The 17,680-nt window shown below is 37.9% G+C and overlaps 1 protein-coding gene across 3 annotated transcripts in view; it reads right to left on the bottom strand.

The window, feature by feature from the left end:
- The window catches only part of col6a3 (collagen type VI alpha 3 chain), a 123,969-nt gene that overhangs the window by 90,141 nt on the left and 16,148 nt on the right, over nt 1-17,680 (bottom strand). For 2 of the 3 annotated variants that reach the window (XM_008114626.3, XM_062959761.1), the window contains exons 2-3: nt 6,290-6,423; nt 4,294-4,899 (exon numbers count right to left, since the gene is read on the bottom strand). In XM_008114626.3, the coding sequence (XP_008112833.2) occupies nt 4,294-4,899; nt 6,290-6,377 (694 nt within the window). In that variant the 5' untranslated portion in view covers nt 6,378-6,423. The remainder of the gene's footprint in view (nt 1-4,293; nt 4,900-6,289; nt 6,424-17,680) is intronic. The other variant, XM_062959769.1, reaches the window with a different exon arrangement.

Here is a 17,680-nt window from a genome sequence, read left to right as displayed (position 1 = left end):
ATGATTTTCCCAAACTCTAATTGACAATACATATTGGATGTAAGATCCAATGCTTATAATTGAGAAAATTTAGAAAAATATAACTCAAGCATATAAACTTATAGAAATTATTTTTTTAAATACTGTACATATAATCAAACATGACAGCTGGATATTCAATCAAGTAATGCAGAATCGTGTTAAAATTAGGCAGTGAAGCCAATCAACATAATTATCCAACTTTTTGTAGCTATAACTGTTTCTGAATGGATCAGCTATCTCAGCTAGAAGAACCTTATAACCACAAGAATAATATACCTTTCAAAGATATACTTATCACAGGATGGTTACCATGTGCTGTGATAAACACATCTGGTGCGATTGGGAGAAACCATGTGGAAAACACAAAACAAAACAGTGTACCATTAAAACACCAGACCACATCTGATCTTGGAAGCTAAGCAGGGTCAGTTCTAGTCAGAACTTGGATATAAGACACCCAAGGAATATGTGCTATGATCTGTCTTTCAATGAAAGGAACATCTAAAACCACCTATGAAATTTATGGTGTTGCCCTAAATCACTGGGTGGCTTGAAGGCACATATACCCACAAACACACACTGGCCCCTTCTACACTGCCAGATAATCCAGATAATCAAAGCAGAAAATCCACATTATTTGATTTGGACTGGATTATTTTAGGCCCCTTCCACACAGCAGAATAAAACCCCACATTTTCTGCTTTGAAATGGAATATATGGCAGTGTGGACTCAGATAACCCAGTTCAAAGCAGATATTTTGGATTATCTGCCTTGATATTCTAGGTTATATGGCTGAGTGGAAGGGCCCAGAGTCAACACTGCCATATAATCCAGTTCTAAGAAGATAATGTGGATTTTATGCAGCTGTGTAGAAGGGGCATCTGTTACCTGGATTAGACACTTGAATTCTGCTGTGGTTGGCTAAAAACCGTGATGATTAACAATCAGACTTAATGCACACCTGTCATGTTTATCCTTCTTAAAGTTTTTCGCCAATTAGTTGCTGCTAATATTGAAATGGTGCAATACTTGACTTTGTGTTTCTCAAAGTTCATCAAAAGGAATTAACAAAGAGTCTGTCCAAAGGAATATTATGCCATATTAAAGGTACAATTAGATCAACATGTATGCTGAACACTTAATTCATGCTGCTAGTTATGGGCATGGCTTGAATGAACATCCAGGGTGGGCCATAGGAAAATTAAGCCATGATAGCTCAGCCTCAGCTAGTTTATATTTCACCAAGCCACATTTCAACTATGCTGAGCACTTTGAGGGAAAAACAGAAGATATTATTTGAGTGCACGTGCACGCACATGCTACAGAAACATTTTCAGGATCCTACTTAAAGCTTCCTGTTCCTTATTTTAAAAACCATGTTTTGGGTCAGATTTTTTTCAGTGCTATTCTTCATGACATCTGATGTTGAAGGTTCTAAAGGCTAATCTGTGGATTATGTCAAATACTGCTGATCTAGGAGAAACAGGGATAAATAGTTGTTGGATAATTTGTCTCTCCAGAAATATTATACTTCAGTACACCATGAAGGGTTAAGCTGATGGTGGAGAGCAAATTAAAGCATGCTTTGTTACACAACTAAGCAGAGACCTTAAATAGAAAGCAGCATTTAAGTTGTTATCCACAATGGTATATACTACATATCAGGGCAAATTCGTGAATGATCTTTGCACATTACCAGGAAAGCTTGACCTCTTATATATTCTAGCATAACCAAATCTGTCTTTTAACACATTCTTTGGAAGCAGAGAAACATGGAGTTAAATATGCTGACGCTGTAAAAAAACACAACACTGGCATAATAAAATTGTTGTTTTGCCTCAGATGAAATATAGGTTTCAACTGAATCTTGAAATTTCTAGAAATTTCTAGAAATTTCTAGAAAAAGAAAAATCTTGGTCATTATAAGGGGGCAGAGGCAACCATAGTAATATTTTAATGCAGATGCTCTTTCAACCTAATTAGACCATTTAATCATGGATCATCATAGTTGTTGTTGTTATTTATATGCATATTGATATCACATAGGTTTAGAATCAGAACCCGTCTTCAGCCTTTGCCTGAAGGCTAATACACTACTGCATTAGGGTGGAATCATGGTCTTTCTTGTCCACATAGTGGATAGAAAATAGCATCTGATCGAATTAGAGAACCCCACATCATATGTCAGTTCAGATTCTTTACAGCACATGGAATGCAATGGTAAGAAAGGGGCTTTCAAAGAGATCAGAAGAAGGTGACCATTTCTAGACCCTTAAATGAAGGAAGGGAATAACACGCATTTAAAGAAAATGCTTCTCCATTATAGCCCCTTTTTGCAAGAATTGGGTGTCATATGGAGTTCAGCTGAAAGTCTGTTAAAGCCAGTGACCAAGAACCTTCCTGGCCATAGACAAAAATTGGTTTAAAGAAGGAAAACAAGATATGGTTCCAAAAAAACCCATTAACATTGATGTAAAAATATCAAAACTCCACAAACAATATTTTGTGATTTTTTTTCTTCCATTAATCAAAACCTTTGCCCTGTAAATTGAGCAGAAAATTAGGTGAAAACATTTATTTTGATGTGTGTCATGCAGCAAAGCAATGGTGGAAGGTGGAGCAAATGATGGCATTGAAGTGAGAGGTTAATGAGACAAGACACGATGAGTGTTATTATAATCTGCACATTGCTATTATCCTTCACCGCTCAAAATTCTCTTCCTTTTTCATGCATTCCAAGGGGTAAAAACAAAGGTGCGATAACTTGGTATTATGGAACACCTGATGGAACATATTAAAGCCAAGATCCTATACACATTAGCAGAAGTGCTCATATACACTAGTGTTATATTGGCTCATAGTTGCTCAGACATTTGTGGAATGGGCTTCAAACTCTTGAGCCCATTCTGTTGCAGAACTGTCCGTTGTCTCCCTGCCTAGAAAGTTGAAACTGTGGAAAGGAGCTATTTTAATGTTGATGGAACAATTGGAACACACTTATAGATACAGCTGGGAAAGCACTTTCCCTTGATGAAACATTTTAGACATGCTTAGAGCCATAAAAGGACTTTAGCCTTATTTTACAGCATGATTCTATACCTAAGTCCCTCTGCAGTGAAGTTTCATTTTTAAAAACAATTTTAATGTGAAATTATGAAAAAGAAAGCAAAGGCAGAGTAAAGATAAATGCAAAGCATCTTTCCAAAAAGGTGCTTTATTTATCTTGCATTTAACAGTGAATGTTCCTCTTAACCATTAACTTTGGAAAAGGAGCATCCTTTCCTGTCCCCTCCCCCTCTCTCATCTGCTTGCTATTAAAATAAATTTGAGCCTGGCCACTACATTTAAACAGTTTTTCAATGATGGAATGACACAGTGGAATTTTAACGATTAATCCTATTCGTATAGACTAATGAGAGGGTGTGTTCTACTTTTGTATTAGAGATAGATAGGCTAAGTTGTACAGTTTCTCAATATCTGCAAAATGGATAAGTTCTAATTATCTCTGACAAAATTGATATGAACATAAGGTTGAGATATTACTTCCTTGAATGCAGGGAGGTGAGCAAATGTATAACACTAAGGATGGCAATGACTGAGATGTATTGGATCTCATTGTATATTGTATTTGTTTTATAAGTCAAAAAATAATCATGTCAAGAAAACCTTTGTTTTTAACCCTTTGGATGTGCACCTTCAGGTCTTTCCAGGCAATTCTGATAGTTACACCCAACAGTTGAAAAAAATAAGCTATCCAGCTTGAACATGTATAAACATCTAATTTTCCTGATACCCATAATATGGCTAGGGAGAATTAAGGTTTCGTCCAATGATGCATCAAACGCAGCAGGGATAAGATAAAGCTTTTCTCATTGATAGCCCCCTATCCTTCTGTGTATTATTTTCAAAAGTATTATATAAATTTGCGTGAGATGGAGCACTCTTTGTATTGTGGTCCTCAAGCAAGGGATCACTGACTAGTGCTTAAAAGGGGAGGAGAAGAGGATGCCTACAGCAATGCTACATTCTGTGGCACTTTACACTTCCCTTTCACCTCTAATACCCTGACTTGTTTATATATCACCTGGCATTACCCTATGTACGTTAATATGTAGATACCCTTTTTAGAAGTCCCAGAATAGCAACACAAATTGAATTTGTTGGTTGTGGTTGCCTGGAAATACCCTTGGCTGACACATCAAAATGCTTCAGACCATAGAATAGTAGCAGTTAAGTACAAATATTGCAATGTCACAGCAGAATAGGGTTACCTGTGATGTCTTTAACCACTCCTTTTTCTCCAGCCATGCCTGGAGTCAGTGATGAGTGAATACTTTCAACTAACTCTCCTACAATGCCGTGGAGAGCAGTAAAGTTCTCTAGGTTGAACAGGTGTATCTCAAGGGGTTCACTTGCTATTTCCTTTAACTCCCCTTCCACTGCATCCTGCACTCCAATGGCAAACATGTTTACATCGGCAGATTTAAGAACAGAGGATGGCAGAGTCACATCATCCTGTGACCGTCCGTCCGTTAACACTACAACAACCTGGGGAGTGCCATCACTCACTCTGCTTCCAGAAACTTTAGTTAGATGGTTCCGAATTAGGAACTCTAATCCTTGTCCAGTCTTGGTTCCTCCCCCCATATAAGGCATGTGTGAGATATGGGAGAGGACATCTTGCAAAGTATGGTACGTGTTTAACTGGAACTCTGTATGTGGGTTTCCGCTGAACTGGACCAGGCCAAACCGAAAATCATTTCCACCCACATCTAATTGTTTTACAACATCATACAGAAACTCCCGAACAAGTTGGAAATGTTCCTTTCCAATGCTCCAAGAGGAATCCACTAGAAATATTATGTCAGCAGCACCATCTTTAAAAAAACACAGTGATTCATGATTTTCCAGAGGTCAGTGGGAGGAAATCCCATCCTACCACTGACAATATTAACCTTCTTAGGCATCAGCACTAGCATAAAACTCATAAAACTCTGAACACATTAATCTGCAGGATAAATGTTTTTTTAAGGAAGATGTTTGCCCTACTAACATTTGTACTTGTTCCAGGTATGCCAATGGTACTTTCATTTTTATTTTAGCAATGTTGCTCATTGAAATCATTGTTACAAAAAGTCAGAAATGTCTGTAAAACATTCTAAAATGATTGTGTATCCTAGTGTAGTTCTTTTGACTGTGTAGATGTGAAAGCATGCCCGACATATTTAATTGGAACTTCATACATTTATGCTGAAATAAGATAAGACCAAATTGGACATTCTTTCCATCTTCCATCTTCTACTGGTATTATTACAACAACATGCATTTTTTATTTTTAAAAATTCATTCCTTCCCCCTTTCTGTCTCTGACACAGAGATAGCTTGAGTTATACATAGTAACCTTTGGGAGAAATGGCTCTTTGATTTTTTCCTACGATTTGTGACTTGATGTGCTGCTGCTACTACCTAGATCAGTGGTTCTCAATCTGTGGGTCCCCAGTTGTTTTGGCCTTTAAATCCCAGAAATCCTAACAGCTGGTATACTGGCTGGCAGTTCTGTGAGTTGTAGGCCAAAGCACCTGGGGACCCACAGATTTAGAACCACTGACCTGGATGATCTTGGCAAAAGATAAGGATGGAAGGGAGAGGAAAACTTCCCACCTTCTCTTTCTATACATTTTCACTGGTAGTACCATCCTTCCTTGACAGGTAAATAAAGGAAAAAGAAAAGTTTGTGTTGGGAGAAAGTTAAAGGAAGAGCTTTGGAAGAAAAAAGGGACTGTTGGAAAGATATGGAACAAATTCCTAGCTGGAAAAGAATTCCTTAGAAGATTACTTTTCTTTCAGAAACAGGCTTTCACAAGCCCCAAAGAATTAACTCAGACTTATTTCTGCACTGTCCCAGTGTTTATAGGAATTTAACATAAACATTCAATGAAGTATTTAAAACTGGTATAAAGCGCTACTAAAATCACAACTTTGCAATAGTGTGCTGGGAAGTACTTAATTTTTAATATTTTAAATGATAAAAGAGATTACAGAATTGGAAGTTAGTTGTCCTGCACATTTAACATTCTAACTTTTGAATACTTTTTCATGATATCAGATTCATTGAATGTACTTATAGATCCAAGGATATAGAGCTGCAACAAGTACAACAGACTTAAACAGAAAAGAGTTAGGACTCAATAGGCTTCTTCACAATTTCCAAATGACATTCCCTGAATTCTGAAAATATTAACTTATTTGAATGTGAAAGAAACTTACTGTTTTGCTGCTGGGCGGCAGCCATATAATAACCTGAGAATAAGAGACAAATAATTGCTCCTAAGGACGAATGTCGATGTTTTCTCATTTTCTTCAGTGGGTGGGTTTGTTTTGCAGAGCACCAATTTTTAGATCTGAAAAGAAAAAGAGCTTTTGTCAGAGAAATTCTAACTCATATTAAAAATTAAGGGCCCTAAAACCCGAGAGAAACCAAGATAAAAGAGGATTGGCTAGTTGGCATTTGCCAAAAATGGAGGCTGTATCACACAATCGGATGCAAAGTACAAGGTAAAAAGCTGTACTTGAATTATGAGATCGGCCAAAAAATGTGCATATTCGCATGACTGTATATCCCCGCACTTAAGAAAAACATGGGATTTCATTGCAATACACTGGTATGGATTGCTCCAGCACCTGTGAGCATTTTAAAATTTCAAAACAGCTGATGAGAGCTATAAACAGATGGAACCACGGACACACAGGTAGCTAAACAGAAGCACAATTGGAAAGCAATTCCCATGAGAATTCTCTGCTCCCATTTCTTTGTTTTGATATATATGAAATTAAACAGAGATTAAGTTACACAGTGGGCATCAGTATAGCAGTCAAGTGACCTCAAAGAGAAGTGAGGATCAAGACAGCAAACATAAAGGCTCCAGGAGAGTGAGGAGAGATGATGACAAAAATATGCTTGTGTGTACTTTCTAATATCCACATCAGCACTTATGAGATCCAGCGCATCTCAGAACATCAATTAAAGATAAAAAAATAAAAATAAAAAACTTCTGGCGGATGTTCTGTGACCATTTTAAAGAATCCACTACAAACAAAACTTTCAGGATGCTAGGGAACTATTTGCCAGCACTGAGAGCTCCATGTCTGGAATTCCTTAACATACCGCAAATGTTTTGCTCCACTTCTTTATCCTGGATAATAATGCTGTCTGGAAGGGCTTTAAGTGGGAAAGCAACTGAAGCCGCTTCCACACAATCCTAAAAAGCAAGTGAAAACAGCATAAATGCTAGTTTCACTCACTGTAAAAGTCAGACAGCTCGTCAAAACCCTGCCCTTTTGGCTGGAGTGGGTGGGTGGTGGAAGATACCCACCCATGCTGATCAGTGATCAGCATGGATGAGCAGGGGCACTGCCAGCCTCCCTTCCTAATCCTCCATTTCACCTTCAACTTACCAGCCCTAGCCTCAGGCAGAGACTTCCCTTCGCTTCCTGATTCCTCAAACAGCCAACACAGGTTTTTGGAGAGGGAGAGGGGAATTCCTACTCCAAGGCTCTCTGTTGGCGAAATGGCTGTGGGGACAGAAAACTGGGATCGCAAGTGGCGATCCCAGGTGCCTGACTCCACAAGCCCCACACCTCCAAAGGTCTGGACAATCTTTTGAGGTATTTTTAAAAATCTGGTCTAAACCTGGAAAATCGGGCTTACCCTAGGTTGAGATGGATTAGTTTGAAATGTCATCTGGACACCTCAGGCTAATCCATTTCACAGCCTGCATTTTAGGGCTGTGTAGAGCCTTAGTGAACCATCTGTGTATCATGATACAGTGTTCAGTACATTAATACATTACTGCTTTCAAGAATGTAAAGCAAAAATACTGGTGCAAAATACATCACTGGCATTCATTTATGAGCCCCTCAGTTTGCATTTATTATTACCACAAGGCAATTCTATCATCATACCTTTTCTACGTAAGAGAAAATGTAGACTGAAGCACCTCCCAGTCTCACACGTACTCCAACTTAAACGTTATGCCAGCTCAGGGCTCTATTGCCATCTCAAGTACTTCCCAATGTCCTCCTCATTGCCATCATTTCCTTCAGCCTTCTACTTTCTGGGAGACTTGTGTGAAACTCAACATATGTTCCAAAGACTAAAGCCCAAACATCTGTCTCTAGATTTATCCAGTCTATACACCTGTATATACACCTGAGCCCTGGTGGCAAAGTGTGTTAAAGCACTGAGCTGCTGAATTTGCAGAATGAAAGGTCCCAGGTTCAAATCCCAGGAGCAGAGTGAGCACCCACTGTTAACTCCAGCTTCTGCCAACCTAGCAGTTTGAAAACATGCAAATGTGAGTAGATCAATAGGTACCGCTCCGGCAGGAAGGTAACAGCGCTCCATGCAGTCATGCTGGCCACATGACCTTGGAGGTGTCTACGGACAATGCTGGCTCTTTGGCTTAGAAATGGAGATGAGCACCAACCCCCAGAGTCAGACATGACTGGACTTATCGTCAAGGGAAACCTTTACCTTTTATACACCTGTAAAATTTACTGCTGAAGTCCAAATTCCATGTGTCTGAAAGCACTGGTGTTCTGGATATACGTAAAAGTCTAAATCCTCTGCATGCACCTGACTTCCATGGAGAACCTATGTTTCAATTGAAAAATGTTTCAAACTCTGAAGCCATTTTTCTTTTAGAATTCAATGTACCCAGGGCATACTATGTAAGGCAATGGTTTTTGAAATCATACTCTTTATGACAAAGATAAACAACTGTCAAAAGCAAGACAGACACTATCTGATGCTTTTTACTCTTTATTAGCTACATCTTTTAAATGATATTACATATTCACACTTCTACTTTTGATATCACTCTTATCAATTCATTAATCCTACAGTTGATAAATGTCTCCATCATTGTTGTGAAAAAGTAATTGAGAAATCCTTATCTTTCTTTACGTTGGTCAAAGATTTCTCCTTAATCAGTATAATCAATTTATGCATCTCAGCTAGCTCACAAATCTTCCTCACCCATTCTTCTTATGTTAGAGTAACTGGTTACTTCCATTTCTGAACATAAACAATTCTTTCTAGAGTTAAGTTTATTTCTGGACAGTTATCCAGTATTCTCAACAGATAAAAGTCTGTATCAATGTTAGGATGCCAACTCCAGCCGTGTGAAAAACAATGAATCGCTCATAGAATCATAGAATAATATAATAACAGAGTTGGAAGAGACCTCGTGGGCCATCCAGCCCTACCCTCTGCCAAGAAGCAGGAAAATCGCATTCAAAGCACCCACAACAGATGGCCATCCAGACTCTGCTCAAAAGCCTCCAAAGAAGGAGCCTCCACCACAGTCCGGGGCAGAGAGTTCCACTGCTGAACAGCACTCACAGTGAGGAAGTTCTTCCTAATGTTCAGGTGGAATCTCCTTTCCAGTAGTTTGAAGTCATTGGTCCACGTCCTAGTTTCCAGGGCAGCAGAAAACAAGCTTGCTCCCTCCTCCCTATGACTTCCCCTCATATATTTATACATAGCCATTATGTCTCTTCTCAGCCTTCTCTTCTGCAGGTTAAACATGTCCAGCTCTTTAAGCCACTCCTCATAGGGCTTGTTCTCCAGACCCTTGATCATTATAGTTGCACTCTCCAGATACATTCCAGCTTGTCAACATCTTCCTTAAATTGCGGTGCCCAGAATTGGACACAGCATTCCAGGTGTGGTCTGACCAAGACAGAATAGAAGTACTTACCAGAATGGCATAGACACTGTGCCTGGGAAAGCCCAGGTTTTGGGCAGCTTGAGGGGTCTAAAACCCATGCTGAAGAAGGTTTTTAAAACCCACATTGGCATGGGTTTTACCCCTGTCTGGAAGCACCTCAAAAGGAGCAGTCATGGGATATCTTTTTTCTCCTTTCTCCCTTACTTTTCTGCATGATTGTCTTTTTTTCTTTTTTTTTTCTTTTTTTGTAAATGAATGGGTATTGGCCTTTGGTATCCCATGGAGTTTCACTCCAGGACCCCATTGGACCAAAATTCATTTATATTCAAGTCCATTATATACAATGACATAATAAAGACGTTTTATATAAAATAGCAAAATCAAGATTTGCCTTTTGGATTTTTTTTCTGTTAATGCTTTATATCCATGGATAATTGAATTCATGGATACAGAATCCATGGATGTAGAGGGATGGCTGTATATGGTTTACTACAAGTAAATCCCACTGAACTCGAGGCTTACTTCTGAGCTAAACATCCATAGTATTGTACTGCTTAGTTATCCATATGCAAATCATAGAATCATAGAATCATAGAATAGTAGAGTTGGAAGAGACCTCAAGGGCCATCTAGTCCAACCCCCCGCTAAGAAGCAGGAAATTGCATTCAAAGCACCCCCGACAGATGGCCATCCAGCCTCTGCTTAAAAGCCTCCAAAGAAGGAGCCTCCACCACTGTCCGGGGGAGAGAGTTCCACTGCCGAACAGCCCTCACAGTGAGGAAGTTCTTCCTGATGTTCAGGTGGAATCTCCTTTCCTGTAGTTTGAAGCCATTGTTCCGTGTCCTAGTCTGCAGGGCAGCAGAAAATAAGCTTGCTCCCTCCTCCCTATGACTTCCCCTCACTATGACTTCCCCTTCCTAGGATGGTAACTGCAGAATTGGGTTATGAGCAAAAAGAGGGCATATATTCAGAAGAGTGGGAACTTTAAATATGCAGTGTGGGTTGGTGAAAAAATTAAGTGACTCAAGAAGTGCCCCAACTAAAGTTTTTTCAAATCAATATCCATTAGTTCTCTCCCTCCCTCCCTTCCTCCCTCTCTCTACCAGATGGGAAGCCTTCCGGATTTCCTTGTCCTTCCAGAAAACTTTACATGGATTATAGCCTTTCTTTCTGCTCAGCTGCACTCAAGATCATTGTTTCAAAGCATCAACAGCCCAAGCAAACATTCGTCATCTCCCGGCTCCTTAATTATACAAATATGGCAATGACTGCCACTTTTCCCTTTGAAGGAAAAGCTGTAACTCATGCAGTGCCATTCCCTCCAAAGAACTAAGTTTGGAGATGGGGAGGGAAGATGTTCTCCCGTCAAGATCCAAGAATGTAGCTGAGGAATATATTACACAAACACATGCATTGCTTCAGTGCCAATAAACTCAGATGTGCAAAGTGATGAATGTGGTGTTTCAAAGAGAACAAATGTAACAGTTCAGATCACAGTCCATATGGCAGGGATGGCTTCAAAAGCAAAGGGTCAAAAGCACAGAAATGGCTGTGCAAGATGGATCCACCCAAGGCTTGTCCCTGTTCTTCACTCCCTTGCATCACGCCAGATGGGCTCTCAGCAAGATGTGGGATGGAGGCTCCAGCTGGAGCTGAAACCATGGAGGGGAAACTCTTTCTGCTGCTCTCCTAAAAGGAAAGGGACTAAGGCCGTTTCCACAGCAGCCATTTTCCTCATGCTCTTATTCGCTCTTGTTTTGACTCTCCCCTCTATCTGGATAAGATAAAGGATAAGTCAAACCCAACAGTAAAAGATAATAATAATAATATAACTTAATTAAATAGAATAACGAATAAATGGGATTAAAAGACTCAAGGAGATTAATAAAGGGAGATGAAAGAAAATATACATTTTACTCAGCAGTACATAAAACATGTACCAGAATAGATTACCTTTTCATTTCAAAAAATATGGTAGATAGACTATTCAATTCAGAAATAGGAATAATAAGAGTATCAAATGATGCTATAGTAAATTTAGAAATTATAAACAAATAAGACTATGAACAAATTAGAAGATTGAGATTAAATTCCAATATATTAAACCATGAGAAAATTATCAAGAGAATTGGATTAAATTGGAAAGAAATATGGAACATAAATAATAACAATGTAACAAAAATATATTATAGGAAACTATGAAAGCAGTGGCAAGAGGATTATGCATAAAAGAAATGTATAATCTTAATAAAAAGAAACAAGAAGAAAAAATAAATAAATTGGAAAAAAGACATAGAAAAATGAGAAAAACAATATATAATAAAAAGAACAAAACTCATATAAAACAAATTGAGAGCTAAGAAGGAAGAATTGGATAAGATAGAAATAGATGAAGTTCAAAAAAATTGATATATTTGAAAAGAGTTTTTAATATAGTAATAAAAATTCAAAATTGTTAGTCAGAGCCTGACAAAAGAAAAAAAAATGAAAAATGAGATAAATGGTGTGATAAATGAATTAGGAAATATTTGCAGGTCTATGAAAGAAAAATTAAAGGTATTTGAATAATTTTATAAAGAACTTTATTAGGCTGGAGAATGTTCAAAGTATAAAATAAATAAATATATGGAAGCAAATTGGACTAAAAATAGAAGAAACAGACAGAGAGTTACTAGAAGCACCAATTAGGAAAGAGGAAATAGAGCATATAATTAGGACATTTTCAAAATGGTGGGCTGGGCCCAGAATATTATAAAATATTTGAGTCAATGATAATTCCAAAACTACTAGAATTATTTAATGCAATAATGAATGGAGAAAAATATTGGAATCATGGAATCAATCATTAACAATATTAATGCCTAAACCAAAGAAAGATTTGACAGACCCTGGCTCTTGAAGACCAATATCATTAATCAAGCAAGACACTAAAATTATAATGGCAATTATTACCAATGGGATGAATAACTGTATGTATAAATATATAAAACAAGATCAATGTGGGTTCATAAAAGGAAGGCAAATGTCCAACCTGATAGGTAGAGTAATAAATAAAATACAGATAATAGAAGGGGGAAAGGATTCCAGCACTGTATATATTTAAAGCCTTTTGCAGTGTGGAATGGCTAACTATCCATGTAATTATGAAGAAATTTGAAATAAGATTAAAAAAAGAATGAACCAAATGTATTTGGATAATAATAAATGATGGTGTCACCGGAGAGATAAAAATATCACAAGGCACAAGACAGGGAACTCCCATATTATTTGTGATAGTAATGGAACTCTTGGCCAATGTAATAAGGAAATACAATGAATTAGAAGGGATCGGAATAAAGTTAGGAAAAATTAGTTTATTTGCGGATGATATATTGATAACAATTAAGGAGATAACAAAGAAAATGGAGATAAGGAAGAAACATTTAACAGAATTTGAATGCGTGACTGCATTGAAGATAAATTGGAATAAATCAGAAGTAATGCAATTTTCTATGCTAAACAGGAGGAAGAAGAGTCTAAAAACCAAACAAATATAAACAATATGAAAAAACACATGAAAAAGAATATAAAATACCTTGGAATAACCATAACCGAAAATCTAAAAGATACAGAAAGAAAAAATTAGAAGAATTAAGAAAAGATGTAGAGGGAAAGTTAAAGGAATATAACAACTTAAAACTATAATGGTTCAGTAGAATAGCATTAGCAAAAATTAAAGTTCTACTTAAAATATTTTTTTAATTCAGAATGATTCTATTAAAGATTACAAAAAAAGAACTAAATTGCAACAAATGAAAAATAAATATTGTAATTATGGGGGAAAGAACAGATTAAACAAACAACTTTGGTAAAACTCCCAAAAAGTAGGAGGATTAGAGATTTTCCAAAGGAATTAAAAGGGATAATAGATAAAGAATTTGAAAAAAGAGAACTAAAAAAATGTAGGAAATTGGATAGAACAAAAAATGGAAAAAAGTAAAAATGAGAGAAGAACTGAGAGGAATAAATATTTCATGGCTCCATTAGCTTCAATTGGAAAAATGGAATAAAAATGGGTGGGTCCAAAATAAAAACGGAAAACAAATAATGCAATTCAAGGAAATGATATTAAAAGGATTAAAAAGAGAAAACAATAAACAATTAAAAGGAATAACAAGTAAAATATATAAAATATTAAAGACACAGGGAAAAGGAAAATACTAATATTAATAGAATTATGGGAGGAGGAAGTAGGAACAAAAATAACTGAGAAAGAATGGAAAGAGATATGGAAAGCAAGATAACTGAAAAAAACATGTAAATTAGAATAAAAGAAAATTATTATTAATTAATTTGGAAGTGGTATTTAACACCAAGAAGGTTAAGCATTATGAATAGGAACAATAATGAAAAATGTTGGAGAAGGTGCCAAGAAACCAGAACCTATATTTATATGTGGTGGGATTGTAAATATTTACAAGATTTTTGGGAAATGGTTATAAGGGAAATAGAAAATACTATTAATATAAAAATTAGAAGAAATCCAGTAGGAGTATTGCTATTCATTAAAAGAGATTATGAGAAAAACAAAAGTGAGAAGGGCGGGGTATAAATGTTGTAAATAAGACATGCTATTAACAACAGCTAGACTATTAATAGCAATATATTGCAAAGGAGAAATGAAAATACAATGTAATGAATGGTATGAAGAGGTCTGGAAAATGGTGCTGAATTATAAGCTAACATCAAACTTAAAAGTAAGGAATTATGGAAAAAATGACTTTGAAAGTATTTGGAGAAAATTCTTAGAAAAAGTATTAGAAAAAGAAGACGGGAATTTACCTCCACGTGAAGAATTGAATTTCTAATGGGACTTTAGAAGATGCAATGGCTCTGGAGAGGGGGAGCACAGGGGTGCAAGGAAATAAAAGAGGGGGAAATGTATAGTATGTGTCTATATAATTGTAAATCCACCTATAAAAATAAAATAAAATAAGAGAAAACGATTATGTGATATATTTTTTAAATTTTTTCTTCTAGAACAAAACAAGAGGTCATTTTATTCTTGCTGCAAAAACAGTATTTGGAGACAAAGGCTGGATCCAAACTTGCAAATCGTCTTTTTCTAAATCTTGGAATTGTTGGGATACATGTTTGCGAAGTGAAGGACCTTCTTCTCACGGGTTTCTGGGGTAGACAGAAAGAGCAGAATATGGGTAGAGGACAAGGAGAGAGCCACCAAAATCTATTCCTGGTACCCTTTCACTGTTGACCTACCACTTCATCACACAGGCAAACTTACTCCTTGTAGAACACTTTCAGCACAGTTCAGGGACTGAGCCAAATGGATCCCATCACATGACACACAGCTACTTCCAGAGGGGCTCAATCTCCAAACTGTGCTGAAAGCATTTTACAATGAAGCAACCAGAACATGAGAAGTTTCCTATGTTCTCGTTCTCCCCAACAGAGCCAGCGTGAAGGAAAACTGGGCAGCGACATCATCTGCCCTCCATCCCATCCAGTCTGCCTATTGGAAGAATGACCTTATCACACAAGCCAATTTGCCAATCCTACAACACTTTCACCTCAGTTCAGGGACGAAGCCCACTGGATCCCATTAAACTATGTACATCTACTTCCAGCAGGGCTCCGTCGCTGAACAAAGGTGAAAGTCTCAGAGCAACAAGAATTTCCCATGTCTCATTGAGAAGAATGGGGGGTAGCCAAGTGATGATTCTTCACCTTGTGGGATATGTAAGGGGTAATGCAGGGCATGGGGTGATGGGTTCCCCACACTGCCTGCCACAATGCATAGCAAATCCCCCCGCTATCATCCACCATGTGGGCTTCAATGTGATGAAGTCCTCCAACACCTCCTGGCCAAGACATTGACATTCCTGCATCCACTCAATCACTCATATAGGAGAGTGAGACAGGGAAGGTAGGGAAAATCATCCAATGGAAGTACAGATGTGTTAGAATAATGTCAGGAAAAGAAGAAAGGCTATTGGTTGATAGATTTATGCAGAAATACCTATATCCACATGCGTGCCTCGAAGAAAAACAAAACTCAGTCAACAACTCTGGTTTTGAGATTGAGGCCCCTTCCACATAGCTGTATAAAGTCCACATTTAACGGGATTATATGGCAACGTGAACTCAGATAGCCCAGTTCAAAGCAGATATTGTGGTTTTTCTGCCTTGATATTCTGCCCTGGGGCCCCTTCTACACTGTCCTATATCCCAGGATCTGATCCCAGATTATTTCCTGAGATATAGGGGCAGTGTGGAAGGGTCCCTAAAGTAATCTGATACAGAGAACATGTGAAGATGCCAGAAATTCCCCCTTTGAACTGAGGTGACTTCAGGAAGCAGGGGAATGCCTGGCATTCAAGACCAATTTGATTTTGGATTAAAATGGGTGTATGTGGTAAACCTGGGACAGGATACTGGATACTGAGGTGCCTTCTACACTGCCATATAATCCAGATTATCAAATTGGATAATCCACATTATCTGCTTTGAACTTGATTATATGAGTTTACATGGCCATATAATCCAGTTCAAAGCAGATAATCTGGATTTTACATGGCAGTGTAGATGGGTCCTGAAGCTGGGATATAGACTTTCTGTGGATTCACCCTTAATTGCAATTTGAGACTTGTTCCATAGCATTTTTGCACAGGAAACACTTTTTTCTTGTGCAAGAAATGTAATTTTGAGCACAAAAAATGTTTTCTGTGCAAAGCAATCATGCGCCAATTTTATACACAATAGATCCTAAATTGTGAAGGTTCTCATGCTTTTAAAAAAATTTTTTTGAATATTGTTGACTATTCATCCTATCTGTACTATTAAAACAATTGTGCAATAAGTGTGGCTTTGCCATAACTCCTCACATACTTCCCTCACTTCACATTTAATCTCGTTTGTTTTAAAAAATTCATGTGGGACTGAGAGGTTTAACATCTGGTTAAGAGCAAAGAGAAACTATATAAAATTAACAAGATGTCAAGGTACATGAGTTGCCAGCACAAGGTCAGCACACAGATGGAGGAAGGGATCTTTGAAATACCATGAGCTTTGTCTTTAACATCCTTTGAGACCAGTTGTGCAAAAGCTAAAAACTGAACAAGGTTCAAAGCTTTGCATAAATTTGGAATGATAAGTGGCGTGAACAAACTGTTAGAGGCCGCGAGACATAAGAGCTTAGGAAATATGAGGAGCCAGCTGAATATTATTTGTGCTTGAACCAGCTTTCCAGGGCAGTGGTGCAAAACTGCTGGCCTCCATATCTGGTAAAAATCAAATGCTTGCAGATCCTTCCTGTCTCACTATATCATATCACACCACAGACAGGTGATAATCAGTTTTATCCCATTTGTACCTCCTCTTTCCCCTGCTGAATTGTTGCATGAAGGGATTTTTGGTAGTCAGATAAAATCAGAGGGAGGTGGAAAAGTAAAAGCTAGTGCACCAACTACACCTATTCCTGGAGAAGTCAGATCTGGCCACGGTGGTACACGTCTTGGTTACATCCCGGTAAGACTACTGTAATGCACTCTACATGGGGCTGCCTTTGAAAAGTGCTCAGAAACTTCAGTTGGTCCAAAGAGCAGCAGCCAGACTGGCTGGCTACAGGAAGCATACAACTCTTCTGTTGCCACAATTCCATTGGCTGCCAACACGTTTCCGAGCACAATTCAAAGTGCTGGTTTTGACCTACAAAGTCCTATATGGCTCTGGTCCAGGTTATCTGAAGGACCACATCTCTTTCTATGAACCTGGGAGACATCTACCATCTACTGAGGAGGGCCTTCTCTCGATCCCACCACCCATTCAAGCACACTTGGTGGGAACACGCAAGAGGGCCTTTTCGGTAGCTGCTCCTAGGCTGTGGAACTCCCTCCCAAGAGAAAGGTTAGGATTAGGGGAAGCTCTGGGG

This window comes from Anolis carolinensis, chromosome 1, assembly GCF_035594765.1.
Source record: "Anolis carolinensis isolate JA03-04 chromosome 1, rAnoCar3.1.pri, whole genome shotgun sequence".
Classification (NCBI taxonomy): Eukaryota; Metazoa; Chordata; class Lepidosauria; order Squamata; family Dactyloidae; genus Anolis; species Anolis carolinensis.
This window is presented reverse-complemented; position numbering and strand designations above follow the sequence as displayed.